Below are 15,340 nucleotides of genomic sequence, written 5' to 3' on the forward strand. Positions count from 1 at the left end.
TTTGTTTAATGTTTTATTGCTGTTGCAAACAAAATAATTTTCCCATTGTGGGATTAATAACTTTATATCGTATCACAAAACATGCTGCAACTATAAAACTGAATTAATGTGTAAATATTCTGAGCAAAACTATTTCAAGGAAGCTTTTGAACATTTTATTTTATGTAAGCAAGCAACTGATTTTTGTGGTAACACAAATGTGACTGTCAGTTGTGGTGGAAACATTTTTAATCACTTTATATAATGCAGTGAAGTTTTATCTATTATAATAATACATCATAATTTATTAGTTGGTTGTATTTTGTCTTCAAAATGTACATCTGAAGATTATCTAAGATTTATCAACAGTACTTGAGTGCAAAACCTCAGAAAACGGTCCTGGATTATTTCCACGACCTGTGAAACAGCTACAGTGGTTGGAGATCGGCGATGACATTACAGAATACGAGCGCACGCAAACGCACCAACGCCTGCCCTCCTCGTCGCTCGGCCTGAAAGCGATTCACTCTGGTGACGTCACTCGCAGAGTTGTCATGGCGTCTTTGGGACCGAGGCTGCTGCAGCTGCAATTTAGCTAAAATCTGTCGACAGCCCGTAGGTCGAAATGGAGAAAAATGCAAACCTACGCCGAGACGCCGACGGGAGCTCCCTGTGCGCGACGATTGCTGGAGAGATGGGTGACGTTTCCGCTGTCGCTGCGGTGAAAGGAGCCGCGGAGAAATGCAGGAACAGTGAGGCTCCTCTCAGTACTTTGGTGAACGTTAGTTGTAATAACAGCACCGCCAGCGTTAGCGCCTCCGGCGACGCTCACGTCCTCCCGGCTGCGGGGGGGTCCGTGGAGCCACGACTCGCCGAAGCCCCCCGCGCGGACGCCGAGGCGAGCGCGTCGCGGTCCCGGGATCCGATCAGTAACGGGATGGGGCACGAGTCGCTGCTGGCTGCGGGAGATAGCGAGGGTGGCGCCTCAAAGTTAGTAAACAACAAAAGCGACGGCTCGTCCTCGCCTCCCGCCGCGGAGCGCACGCGCGTGCAGCCGGAGGCTTCGGCTCGTGGAGAAAGTGAGCCGAAACTTAGCAAACCGACGCATCTGTGTCCCGACGGCGCGGACGCGGTCAAATCGGGGCTGGGGCCGCTGACAACCCCGTCGGAGGGATTGCCGAGCGGGAGCGACCCCGATCCCAGCCTCGGCGGGGAGTCCCGAAGCATAGATTCCCTGGAGTCGTTCTCCAACCTCAACTCGTGCCCGAGCTCCGACCTGAACAGCGAGGGGCTGGAGGACAGGGGTCTGGCCCTGGCGCTGCGCAGCGAGTACGCGGCGGACGGGACGAGGACGTCGTGCGCCGCCGCCAAGGACCGGGTCGCCGGCCAGTCCATCTACCACATCAAGTGGATCAAGTGGAGGGAGGAGAACACGCCGATCATCACCCAGAACGAGAACGGCCCCTGTCCGTTACTGGCGATCATGAATGTCCTGCTGCTGGCGTGGAAGGTAACGCGTCTGTGGAAATAGACCCGCTAGGTAGTTATGAGACTGGAGAATGTGCTGTATTACATGTGCATTAGACATGAACTGCAAGTTGAGTGCTGAGGAGGAAAACGTGGCTTCGCTCGGTTCAATAGTAATAAACCGAGGAACAACCTGTAACTCGTGCTTGTGTTGCAGGTAAAGATGCCGCCAATGATGGAAATTATTACGGCCGAGCAGCTGATGGAGTACCTGGGTGAGTGTTTGCTCCTGTTATAAGACATGATACCATGATATGACGCATGGTAACAGTGGGGATGGTTCCTATCCACACGCCTACCTGGAGCCATTCCCCTTCTGGGCTTCTCCACAATGACGTCCACACCCTAATAACCTACTACAGTAAGAGCTCCACTTTGAATGAGCGCTGCCCGTCATCGCTTGCAGTCACGGTGAAGTCCCCCGATGCTCCCGGCGTTGAGTTTCAGCAGCCATGTAAACAGTGTCGCGTTTCACTTCTCCTCAGTCCAGTTGTTACACACTTAAGGTCAGGTGTCTGTTTTCCCCGAGTCACCGGAGGGAGAGACCGGAACCGGGGAATTCCCCCACGAGCCCGTCCTGTGCTGCTGGCAAGGAAACAGGACCTGTCTCGTATCTGGACGCCTCCTGCTCCTCATAATTCAAATGGCTCAACAATATCAACAGTGTGTCTGGTTTCAGCTGCTCGCTAGCGCCTCCACTCAGCTCCGTTGGAGCCTCTGCCGTGGATGGAAATATTCCACATCTCGGCCATGTGTGTGAACTCCTTCACCTCGCCGGGATTGTTGAATGTGTGCGTCACGCGGTTAAATATATGCGGATTCCTTCCGTTTCCTACTTGCGGTATTTGGGCAGATGCACTCAAAGTTAGTCCGCGGCGGCGACGACCAGACGGGCAGAAAGCGATATTAAGGGCCAGACGCGAGCGAGGCCACAGTTCAGTGGAGTGCAGAGCGGTCGGGGGCTTTCCCTGTAGTGGAAGCAGTCAGCTGGCCAGCCCCCTGCTGGATGGAGTCTTGACTTACACTAAGATCTTCATCCTGGGTCACAGAACAGAACAATCCCTCCAACAAGCAGCGACTCCGCTCCTCAGTCCAGACGAGCTGTAAACCCGTGTCCACATGCGCTGCTGCAGCTGTCGAGCCCTGAGCCCTTTGTTCGTGTCTTCATGTCATCGCTTCATTAGACTAAGTCTATACTCGCTCAGTGGAAAGCACCTATATTGTATGATTCGACATGCAGCTATTTCCGACGCACCACTTTTAGGTCCGTTGGAAGTCGGAATAAAGAAGTGTTTTTCAGGATGTACTCGATTCGTTTCATCCACTTCACAAAATGCACGTGAAAGCGCTTTGTCTCCGCGCGTCGCTGTTTTCGCTTAACGCAGCGGTGACTGACTGAAGGTCGATGGTATTCCTCTGAGTAATCGTCAGGAGAAGTATGTGTTGACAGTGCAGCGCGACACTCTCGCCACTTCCTAATAAATAAATGACTCCCTGGGAAACGTCTTAAAAAATACTTGTACCAGGGTTTAAAAGTAAGGAACAGAGGCAGCGGAACTTCACAGCCACAGCACGATGATGCTCTCAGTGGCATGGCTTCCTTTGGTGTTCAGTCTGAGGAGATAAAGTAAAAGGCAGCTCTATAGATGTTAAACCTGCTGCCCAGCGTTCCCTCTGCACGTCTCTGCTTCTGTAAGACGGGCAGAGGGAAGGTAAAGGCTGTGACACCAGTGCATAGAGGCTCGCCAATCTGTGAGGTTTGAGCTGTGGCTTCACTGTCATGCTTAATGTCTGTCTCTCCCTGTCCCTGTGCAGGTGACTACATCCTGGAAACCAAGCCGAAGGAGATCTCTGAGGCTCAGCGGCTCAACTATGAGCAGGTACGTCCCCGTTGCCCATTGATGTGATGCTGATGGTTTATAGTGGTCTGGGACAGCGCTCTGTGTCCAAGCCATAATTGCACCAGCACACTCACAATTAGCTCTCTCTTCTCACCGCGGCTATTAATATATTTTACACACACACACACACACACACACACACACACACACACACACACACACACACACACACACACACACACACACACTCATTGTAGCATTACTGTTAAGCACAAGTACATGCGCATTTGCATTGAGTTAGCAGAGAAGGTCAGCGGATGTTCTGTAATATGGAAATAAGCATCGGGTTGATGACAAACATGAAACTGCAGCTTAGCTTTCTTTCCACTGCTCTAGAACTTACATAAGATGTGTCTTGCAAGGCCCACGGAACAACAGGGGTCAGGAGTGTCAGATTATTTTGTTTCACATGGCGGTGAATGCTTAGAGACGCATGGCTGGGTTTAGCTCCCGGCTATTAGAGTGTGTGTGTGTGTGTGTGTGTGTGTGTGTGTGTGTGTGTGTGTGTGTGTGTGTGTGTGTGTGTGTGTGTGTGTGTGTGTGTGTGTGTGTGTGTGTGCGTGCGCGTGTGTCTCACTATGAGAGGCGCTCGGAGATGGTGGTTGAGCTTCAGCTCCTCTGCCTCCTCCCATCGCCACTGCCTGCATACTATGTGGGAGGGGCATCATCACATCTGTGAATGATTTGAATCCACACTTGTCCCTAATTTAGAGTGGAGAGGGGAAAAAAATAATAATGTGCAGCTTCCTCGCAAAAATACAAGCACTGTGCGGTGTTCTGAGGATGAACCGGCAGCGTATGGGAGTTTGGTAGCATAGTTATTACAGCGTCTAATCTTAGGCTCTGGGTTTAGAGCTGTGTGTGTGTGTGTGTGTGTGTGTGTGTGTGTGTGTGTGTGTGTGTGTGTGTGTGTGTGTGCGTGCGTGTGCGTGCAGGTGCTGTAAAGGCTCGAACTGTGAGCAGGGCTCAATGATGCTACAGTCCGAGAGAGAACAGGTCTGAGGTGTGTTTGTGTGTGTCTTTACTAAAGCAGCTGGGGCTTTGAAAGGAGCTGCACAGGTTCTTATCAGACATGGTTCTATTAATAATTCTTCTGTCACAGCATTAAAATAGCAGTTTGCACGGCTTAAATATTTACTCGGCGTAGTAGGTGAGAGTGGCGTTTTGTTCGGCTCTGGTCTCAGCAGACCCAGCGCTGCAGCAGCCTCCAGGGCGCTTCATCCACGATGACTGCTCGTCCACTGGGGAAGTGTGTGCTCATGGTATAGAAGCCTCTTGTTCTGTTTAGGAGTCATTTGCTGGATTGGCTGCTGTTCCTCAATCGTTTTGTCTGCGCTGAGTGAAGATAAAGTCCCAAAGCGTGTTCCATAAAGAACGGTTCTCCGCTGTCGCCTCTGCCCTTGCTAATGGTGATCGAATGCTGTGCTCCTCATGCACGTCTCTGGGGTGGACACGCTGGTAATCATGTTAAAGTGCTTCTGACAATAGATGTGCATCTGCTTGAGGAAGCGGACGCATTAGCCCAGATAAAAAACATGACGATAAACTGTTGATCAGAGAGACAAAAATAATGTCTTGTATTAAAGTTGGAATCATAAAAGCTCATGTAATGTAATAAAGTGTGTTTTATTGGCTCTGAATGGAAAACAGACCATTTAATGGTGGCGCTCATCATCAGTTTGGCCAATGGTGGTGTCAAACTTCTGTTTGGCTCGGACTAATCCAACAGTTTCGGCGCATTGTTGTTTAATATAAAATAAAACAGGAACTGTAAAAAGTGCCCTCCCTGTCTATTTAAATGATGAGAGTGTTGAACGATGATACTTCTAACCGAAGTGAGCAGCGAGAGTGTTACGAGTTCATTCCTTTCACCGATGGCTCATGACTTCCCCTCTGTCTCTCAGTGGTTGATTCGCTGTGTTTGTAATTGTGTGAATTCTATAAACACAATCGTAGATGTGTTTATAAAAGATGCATCATTATACACACACACACACACACACACACACACACACACACACACACACACCGCCTAATAAAAGCCGTCATTTAGAAATTACACGTTTCCCTCAGTATCAACTCTGACTCCGATGCTTCAGCCAGACTGTTGCTGCTCGGTTGCTTTGCTTGGCAGCAATTCTGTCTTGTGCAAAATAAGGAACACATTCTTTGTTTTCACGTCCATTTGTTTAATTTCATTGCTGTCTTATGTTTTCATGTGGGAATTGCTGGCTCTGAGTGTCATTTTCATATATTAAATCCTGGTTGGATCCATTTTCTTCATCTTTGCACTGTAGCGCCATATTTATTCAGCTACCAGTTAATTATACCTACAGGATCCTGTTTTGGGGGTAAATTGTGATTTAAAATCAATAGAGAGAGACAAGATGGGGCCTTTCCTTTGGCTCGTACACCTGGGAGTCAATGCAAAAAGACAGGAAATGCATCCAACACAGATCTCGGTCCAAGTGCTCATCTGCTGTGGGAGGCCTGTGCCCTAAAGTGAAGAGATGTGGTCCATTACACAGCTCTGCTAATCCTGCCACCACTGCTGCTCACAAGTGTCCTAATCCAAAACACTCACATGGGCCAAGGCAAGGATCCAAGGCAAGGACCTCTGCTCTGCTGCTGCTGCTCACTGCTCATGTGATGTACAGTATCTATACTGTAAAGGTCCACACACGGATGTGTTCGCCAGTCCCCGTGTACGGGTCCAGCTCAGCACAAACTCAATACCTGTAATATGTAAATCAGATTCAAATCATTTAATATAAATGTAAAGAAGAGGAACGCAAACAGCAGTTGAACTCGGCTTCACTTCACTTTTAAAAAATACGTTTGATGCAAAATGAGAGAGGGACTAATGTGATACTGTACCTGCTCCCGACGGCAGCCTCTGGAGGAAATTCAGCTTCATGTGAGCCACGAAAGAAAACAGAACCAAGCAACAATGCAGCTATACTTGTATTTGGGTTTGGTTTTACATGATTTTAATGGCTGAACTGATGAATTCCTTCTGATTCAACCCAGAGAAGATGAAACATGGGCTCATCATCCAGCTCAATGAGCTCAGGCTTATTTATTTCTTCATCTGGTTACTGTGAAGTCGGTTTTGTCTGTGACTAGAAGTGTGTTAGCATTTTGAGTGAAATGACTAGGATCGACTACACGCTGCTGCGTCGCGCTGTAGTGCTCAGCTGCGAGGCTTATTCTGATCTCAGGGTTAAAAAGCTGCAGAGGTGTGGAGCCAGACGGGAAGCAACACTGAGCCTGAATACAGGAATGGGCCTGTCTGATGGGGTTGGATGCAAACCTCACGTGTGCATTGTTATACAGCACAACTGAAGGGTCGGCGAATGAAATCATTACATTGTTAAAAGCTACTCGTAGTAGAAACAATTCATTTTTTTTCTGTCATGCATTTGAAATTAAGGCTCCCGAGTATTTGTTGGCACCCGTTAAAACCGTTCCCTCCGCACAATAACAGCAGATACCGTTCAGTAGAATAAGGCAAAAATCTCGCGTCTGAATCGGAACAAAAATAGCTACGACAGAAACACCACCCACTCAACCACGGGAAATCCAGCTACACGTTGAGTTCCCTAAAAAACACATACACAGAACTGAACTTTTAAACTACACAATCACTTATTAAAGCTGGGATAAAGCAGATTTTATTTGTTTATGTTAAATATCAGCTGGAATCTATTTAGTCTAATTAATCCTGTTGTTTTTACTTTTGAATCTGATACAAATAGATGGTTTTGAAGTGATGTGAGGTTATTATTATTTTAGAACTGTATTGTCAGATACAGGCTGGTGGTAAAAAGCTTCTGTGGAACAGACTGGAAGGTCAAAGACGAGGTGAAGGAGACGTTCCCAGAATTAAACACTTAATATACAGGCATGACTAGTTTCCAGGATGATTTGTGTCTGCTTTAACACCAAGCAGCGCTTGCTTTTATGCCCTGGTGGAAGCTGAATCTCTGAATGTACCAGACAGTGAGTGGACTGTCTGGCACATTTGACATCAGGTGGAGATGGCCTTTACTTTGTGAAGAACTGGGCCTTTTCCTGTTGCTGTCGCAGCTCAGTCTGCACAGAGCTGCGGAGAGCTCGTGTGAAAACGTGATGTCAGCGAACGCCATCTGCTGCTGTGACTCATCTCCCATCATTTGGACATAAAGACATGACAAGTTTTTAAAGTTGATGTATTGTAATTGGCCTGGTGGTCGATTATCAGCTTTAATTGTTACGCTTAATTGGGCAGAATGTCTGTCATGGTTCTCCCTTCCACTATCACTATTGGACTGTTCTGTACTTGTTGTGAGTTTACTCCTTGTTAGCATCATGCAGGTTTCCGGGCATAGACCTCAGCACAGCAGAACCTCATGAATGTCAAAACCTAGTCTCAGCAAAATAACTAAAACAGCATCTGACAAATGTTCCATATAAATGCAGCAAGTAAAGCCTCAAGTAAAACACCATTAGCATAAAGGAACATAATACACTTATGGTACACAGCAGTAGCTATTTAGGCTAAAGTTATTATTGAGCTTTATCATTTGAAGCTCTGATTAGTGGAACCGGTCCCTTATATGACAGGACGACGCTGCCTCTGGTTTAGTGTGGAGCGCAGTCATCCACTCCCGTTCTCCCTTTGCTCCGTAGAACATGAGCGACGCCATGGCCGTGCTGCACAAGCTGCAGACAGGTCTGGACGTCAACGTGAAGTTTACGGGCGTGCGCGTCTTCGAGTACACCCCGGAATGCATCGTGTTCGATCTGCTGGACATCCCGCTGTACCACGGCTGGCTGGTGGACCCCCAGGTGAGACGGGCCTCCCTCGCCCTTTCCTACCTCTCTTCAATGCTGTCTTCGCGGCACTCATGCTCGGCGCACGTTCTCTCCCACCGTTCCCGTCTTTGTTTGCAGATGCACGACATCGTGAAGGCCGTGGGCAACTGCAGCTACAACCAGCTGGTGGAGAAGATAATATCCTGCAAACAGTCGGACAACAGTGAGCTGGCAGGCGAAGGTGAGCGCGTTCCCCTCGCTCTCCGCTCTCCCACCTTTTTTTTTTTTTTGCTGTGCAGTGGTGGCGTGTCAGTGGACAGAGAGGAAAGGGAAAACGGCACGCAGCAGGTCCCACAGCAGCCGAGGTCTATAGCGCGTAACTAAGAGAGGGTTTAAGTCTGGTGTGAAACGTGGACCGGACTAGACGCTAGACTGTGCAAACGCACTCAGATGAGTTCAAATAGAAGCAGGACACGCATGCGGCTACTCATCAAGTGACCTACTTCCTCAGCCCGCGCGTTCCTTACCAGCTGTCAGGAGCATTTCCAATAAATACTCGGTCATTAAACGCTGAGCTTCCTGCGCCGCTGGGCCGCTGCCACGCCGAGGCCTCCGTCAGGGAGGATCCCATTGTGCTTCGGCTTCAGTAGCAGCCTGTAAATTCTTTCTGGGCCCTTGAGGTTTGATGCTGCTTGAAGAGACGGGTTCACAGCCACGTCTGGGAACACTACACGTCTCGGCGCTTGGTTGTTAGCCTTTAATGCGCTCAGGAGTTGGCTTGTTTGTCTGCCAGTCTAGTTGGGGCTCACTCTGCTCTTTTTCCGTTTGAGCATCGCACTGCTTTTGTTGGCTCCGGATTGAAAGCTGTGCTGTCGTACAGATGTCACTCGCCATCTGTCTCCCAGCCTATATTGGGTTCACTGTAGTTACTATGGAATCACTGTGCTGGATCCGCTTCCAGCAGCACAGTCTGGATGTTGAAGTAGTAACTATAGACATAACTACTAAACTGAAGTGAATCCAACTGGTGATGCTTTCATTTGGACTCTTCCTCTTCCTGCTGCCGCAGGTATCGTAGCAGAGCAGTTCCTGAGCAGCACGGCCACTCAGCTGACGTACCATGGCCTGTGTGAGCTCACGTCCACCGTGCAGGAAGGGGAGCTCTGCGTGTTCTTCAGGAATAACCACTTCAGCACAATGATCAAATTCAAGGTAAACACTGACACCACCTACAGTTCAACCGTTGGCTATCTAGCGCTTATCGGGTCAGGCGTGATGAGAACCATTTATGTGGAACTATGTCTATGACCATGAGAAATGAACATTTCTCAGTTTCTCTGAAAGATGTAAAAACACCAGCAGAGAAGCTATCTTTGAAATCTAAAGCTGTTTGCTAAGATAGGGTTCTATTTTAATTAATGTTTGAATTTTTTTTTAGAAATGCCTTTGAGTAAAAGTATTTCAACATTTTTAATTATTCCCTGCAGTGCATTTAGAATAAGAACTTTACTTTCCACACTACGTAATGGGTCGCTGTATAATTTCAAATGGGTCAAACCCTTTCTGAAAGGGGCCAAGGGACCATAAGCCCTCTTATAAACACTAAGCTGCAGATGTACACATAAAAAGCCACAGTACATTCAATCACACCTGATCATCCAAGTACAGTATGAAGAACGACACTGATGCGTCTCTGTCCTCCAGGGCCAACTGTACCTCCTGGTCACAGACCAGGGTTTCCTGACGGAGGAGAAGGTCGTCTGGGAGAGTCTGCACAACGTCGACGGAGATGGTAACTTCTGTGACTCCGAGTTCCGGTTGCGACCGCCGTCCGATCCAGAAACCGTGTACCGAGGTCAACAGGATCAGATAGACCAGGTCTGAGCACTAAAGCAGGCAAGACGAGCCGAACAAGCGAAAGTCTACCACCAAACTTTGACGTGTTACTAATCGAAGCGTTCATTATAACAAATCATGAATTTGCCTCAGGGCTCCTGCTGTCCTTAAAGGTGTGAAGAGAAGACAAGAACACTGATGCACACTGATAGGAGAAATCCAGAGCAAACGTATTTAATTCAGGAAACTCAGCATTGTATAGAAATGTCCACTGTGAATAAATAAGGGGAACAAACTAAACAAAAGCAACTGCAAGGCTGAAAACAATGTAAGTTCCTCAATAATAGATGTGGCTTCGCACATCAGCCGTTTACTGTAGAGACACACACAGAGGAGAGCTGTGAGGCGCCCCCCCCCTAGTCTCCTAAAAGGCGTATGCTTTATGTCCCTTACTCATTTATGCTGGTTTCACAGCTGCCTGCTTCTTGGCAGGCCAGCATGGTCCAAATACAAAGCTCGCTGACAAATTGTCTTCTTTGCTCCCACAGACACAGGCCGGTAGACAAGAATGTCGGGGACATCACTTTTATTCTCCTTGCTTACTCAGGCCCAGCCTTTACTTATCTATAAGAGGAGGCTCGGCTGAGAAAAGTCTATTCACACAATTTATGTGTTCATGATGAGTTAGAGTGGAGAAAAACCTGATCTCAGTGGGGAGTGGGTCTTCTAATTTCTTGTATCTGTGCAGTATAGGTTGAGCCGTTCCATAAGTAATATGCAGGTATTGCTGTGTCAATGCAACTGTGTCTTTGTGCATGTTCCTCTGCGTTACCAGGACTATCTGATGGCGCTGTCGCTGCAGCAGGAGCAGCAAAGCCAGGACTTGGAGTGGGAGCAGCTCCCCGAAGGCATCAGCGACCTAGAGCTGGCCAAAAAGCTCCAGGAGGAGGAGGACCGGCGAGCCTCCCAGTACTACCAGGAGCAGGAGCAGGAGCAGGAGCAGGCGGCGGCGGCGGCAGCACAGGTGGGAGAGGGAGGAGAGGGAGGGGAAGTAGGGCTTTGAACATATGCGCGGCGATTAATGCAGCGTAGAAGGAAGATGTTGTGCTTTGGAAACAGATGGATGTTTGCATCAAAGCGTTTGAGCTAGAAATGGATGAAAAGTGATGCTGTTGTTATTTTTGATGCTGCCTCCTCCACCGTGAGTGCAGCACCGGCGTTTTAACCTTTCAGCAGTTCGTGGCCCGATGAATCTCCTTGAGGCCTGGGGCATAAAGCTGTTGTTGGGCTTGATGATTCTAATTTCCCGTGACAGTTTAAGTGTAACCAGTGACACCCAGATACAGTCAAATCATGGATTATTTGAAATAAACTAGCTTGCGCTGTTTTCAGGTCTATGACTTTTTAATGGCTGACAGAAATTAGGGCGTTTTCACTGTTCGGTGGTTTTATACACTGATCCGTCTCCTCAGCCTTTTACAGCATTTCTGTGAACAAACAGCAACACACTTTTCTTGTGAAGCTCACATACGTACATGTACTCTCCCCCTCTGTTCCATCTGCAGCAGGGCCCGCAGGAGCCTGGCGAGGACGGCGAGGCGGACAGAGCCGGGGGCGCAAGCGGAGCGGCAGCTGGAGCTGCCACGGCGGCGGCGGCCACAGCCACACCCAGCCCAGGAAAACAGTCCTCCAGCAAATCCAAGAAAGAGCCCAAGGAGAAAGACAAATGTGTTATTTTGTAACGTAGAGTGTGTCTGTGTGTGAGCGCGTGAGTGTTTTGTGCATTTGCTTATCTGTGAGGAGGGGGGACAGCATTTGTCTGTCCACGGAGTGGACACACAACACGGAGCCCGCGCTCGATGACAGGACAGAGACCAGACCTACAGAGGATTTGCTGTTCCCAAACCACTGGTGCCTGCTATCCTCAAACCTCAGTGGAGCCTGGACATCAGAGCAATGGACACAACACCAACAACAACAACAACAACTACCACTTACCTTTCATAGTCGGCCAAACTTTCGTACAAGCTGCACAGTGCACTATATTTGTGATGTGGGGTCAGGTTTATCTGGGGGTGGTGTTTTATAAGCAAAAGTCATCAATTGAAGAAACAACGTCACCCTCTCACCATTTTCATTTCCACAACAATCGCCCATTTCATTCATTTTTAATTGTTGCAGTTTATAAGCTTTTTTGTACTTATCAATATTTGCGACTCGTTCGTAGACAAGCCCACTTTTTTTGTGTTGAGTTTTTTAAGTTACCCTTCGATGCCAATATTCACATTTGATCCGTGTAACAGGTAGCTTTTTGGGGAAGTTAAAAGGGACTGTGTCATGTTGTTGAAAACCAGTGTAACACCCTTTGTGTCCCTCCATACTGTAGTTGTGTACCCATGCTCATCGCAGCTTGCCCCGTTCAGTTTTGCCTTACCAGAACATGGCAGCCTCACAGCCCGCTCTGTTTGAATGTGTGTTTGTTTCCGTGTGTATGAGCCCTGTGGTATAATGAAGTGCGTGGTACATCTCTTGAGTTGATTCAATTTGGACTTGGCCAAATCATTGCTGCTGTATGAGTTAAGTTAAGAGGATGGCGTCAGATTATTACTGTCATTGAATCTGAATTTGCGTGCGCGCGTGAGCACTATCATAATCTCGTAGGCTCTGGATGTAGTTTCACCGCAGCCATGTTTGAGAAGGAATTCTCCAGAAGTCAGTGGTTTGCTTTTCCTGCTCCACGCAGGCTGGAAAACGTCCGTTACCGTGACCGGCGTTGCTCTAGTTGAAATGCTGGGCCTTGTCTCCTGCTGTAGCGTTTTTGCTCCCCGCTGTGTGAAAGTCACATTTTCTAGCTCTTTCGAACGAAGTCTGGGATGAATTCATTTGTCGTGCAAAATAAGGTCTGGTGGTGAAAACTCGGTCCAGGAGCTGAAGTTCTGTGGCGTGACCTTTTAACTGCACTTCACTGCAGCGCGCCACACGTGATGTACATATTTACTTAATGCAGTCTTCTAATGGATTGAGCTGGCGGTTTGTGCCATTATTGTACTAAGGGACTGGCTCCTGAGAACCTTTTCTATCGATACATTCCAGTCGGATGCCTTGACTCGAGCCTTCTGTTACACACTGAGGGGGACAGTGGTGGCAGGAAGCGCTGCAGCTGTTACAAAGTGGCCTCCATTCATTTGTTTGGTGGGAACAAACTTAATGTCAGGACATGATGATGATGATGATGATGGAGGCAGAAGGCTACCTACTGTGTGGGAAGCCGTTCTCACGAGCCTTGTGCTATAGCTACAGATTGAGTTCTGTGTTTTGTATATATATATATATAAATATATATAATTAAATATGTGCGTGTGTATATATATATAAAACGCCTTACAATGCTTCAACCTGTTTTATAGGACTAAAGGAAACAGGCGTATTAAGGGAATGAGACAATCCATGCATATTCACACACATTACATTTTGCTTTGTTATGACACCGTTTGTTGGTCCCTAGTCACTTTCCCCATCACTACTTTAAGTCTCTGTGTATGTGCACCCACTATTTTGACACTTTGAAGGACTTAACACTATATCATCTAAGATTCTCATGGTTGAACTTCACATAGACGAAACTATGAATTAAGCTGCTCCTCTTGTGTTAACTTGGACTACCTGATACAAAATAAAATCCCGGGACAGGGTCGAAGAACGTGAACCATGTACACTTTTCATTGACTCTTTGTTCTATTGCCACGTGGCATAAGTAAAATCACATGATTTCAGTGAAGGCAGACGGAGGCTCTCTGGAAATGCTGTGCAGTTTGGTTTCTGTCTTTACTAAATTTCCACTTAATTTATGACTCAGCCCATCGACTGAACGTGCTGATTAAACATTCCAGTGGAGGATTTAAAGGATGAATCTTCACTTAAGTGCAGCCTGAGTTGAGTTGGACATTTTATATTGGTTAGAGTTTATGCAGGTGGAAAAAAGCGCAGAATGCCACACGGTTTTGTTTCAGGTTTAGTACTGTGCTGTCCCAACCTTAATACCTGAATATGATATTTATGTTGTAATGAGTTTGTTTCACCAATGTTTATATGATGAACTGATCAGAAGGGTATTGTGTGTTTGACGTCTCTAAGTGGTTTCTTGTTTGCCTTGTAAAGTGATGGTGGGGTAAATACTGTAAAATTAGAAATCTGACAAGTTGATCGTTGCACACATGGTTGTAATTGGTAACACTGATATGCACTAACAAAAGAGCAACATACCTCATTTTATACGGAGCATAGTTTTACGTTACCTTTTAAAAACTGAACAATAGCCAAAAGAATTAACTAAACATGGTAGCGGCTGCTCTCACAACAGTTGAATGATATAATAAGTTGTAAAAGTACAAAAGGGCTGTTTAAGTGTTTTTGGCTGAAATTGTTCTCGTATTTATTTGAAGGTGGTGCCACTTAAAATGAAACTGCATTTAGGGTAGAGGTGCACCTCCACAAGACAAACAGGCCTGAGTACCAGCACCCAGCTCACAGGTGACAGAGTAGACGGAATGAAGAACTCCTGTAGATGACTTGACGATTCAGTCTGCAGCAAATAGTGGAGACGCCCCTGTTTCTGTTCATGATTTTAACCATTCAATTTACAGATAAGGATTATGGATTAGTTATGGAACAGTAAAAAGGGGAAAAGGCTCGAGTGTCGTCATCTATGTAGCAAAAGGAGATGTTGATTGCTGTTCTATGGGACACACATCAAGATGTTCTCTGATGCAAAACCTTCCACATCTTACTTTGTGATGCATGTGAAGTGTGGACTAATGTCAGGCTGAGGAAAATTATGATTAACCCTGAGAATTTCATCCTTATTGTACGAACCCATTGTGTTCATAGTTCATATAAAACATACATGCAGAAGAATGTGTTTGTGTTGATGGGAGGTTACTTATTTGTGTTGATTTTGATCTATTTACATAAATGACCAAATAATGTATGTAGCCTTTCACATCACAGCCACATCTTGTATATGGTGATATATATAAATATATATATATAACAAAATGCCTTATAGACGAGGGACATTCAACCTGATTAGAAGTTACAGCATAATAAAAGACTACGATCAATAGCTGGTTTGTTGTCATTGTTTGTAATGAATCCTTAATGCTTTGATGATTAACATTAATAAAATATAACCAATAATGTGATTTTCCAGCCCCTTTTGTCCCACAAGGGCCACATTTACAAAAAGACAGTGATGGATGCTTTATAAAAGGAGCAATATTACTTAGACATCTACTGTATGT

General features: G+C 46.7%; 1 protein-coding gene across 3 annotated transcripts; it reads left to right on the forward strand.

Moving 5' to 3' along the window:
* The first annotated feature begins 504 nt into the window (after positions 1–504).
* Positions 505–15,166, forward strand: mindy2 (MINDY lysine 48 deubiquitinase 2). 3 transcript variants are annotated; one of them, XM_029145351.3, is made up of 9 exons: positions 505–1,489; positions 1,664–1,721; positions 3,322–3,386; positions 8,079–8,237; positions 8,343–8,445; positions 9,274–9,416; positions 9,909–10,082; positions 10,876–11,064; positions 11,606–15,166. In XM_029145351.3, the coding sequence occupies exons 1-9, from the start codon at positions 605–607 to the stop codon at positions 11,780–11,782; spliced, it is 1,953 nt and encodes a 650-aa protein (XP_029001184.1). In that variant the 5' UTR covers positions 505–604; the 3' UTR covers positions 11,783–15,166. The 3 variants fall into 3 exon arrangements, with proteins under 3 accessions (XP_029001184.1, XP_029001185.1, XP_029001186.1); XM_029145352.3 differs by having other exon boundaries at positions 11,609–15,166; XM_029145353.2 differs by lacking the exon at positions 11,606–15,166 and having other exon boundaries at positions 9,909–10,100; positions 10,876–11,012.
* The last annotated feature ends 174 nt before the right edge of the window (positions 15,167–15,340 follow it).

Source organism: Betta splendens, chromosome 3 (genome assembly GCF_900634795.4).
Source record: "Betta splendens chromosome 3, fBetSpl5.4, whole genome shotgun sequence".
NCBI lineage: Eukaryota > Metazoa > Chordata > Actinopteri > Anabantiformes > Osphronemidae > Betta > Betta splendens.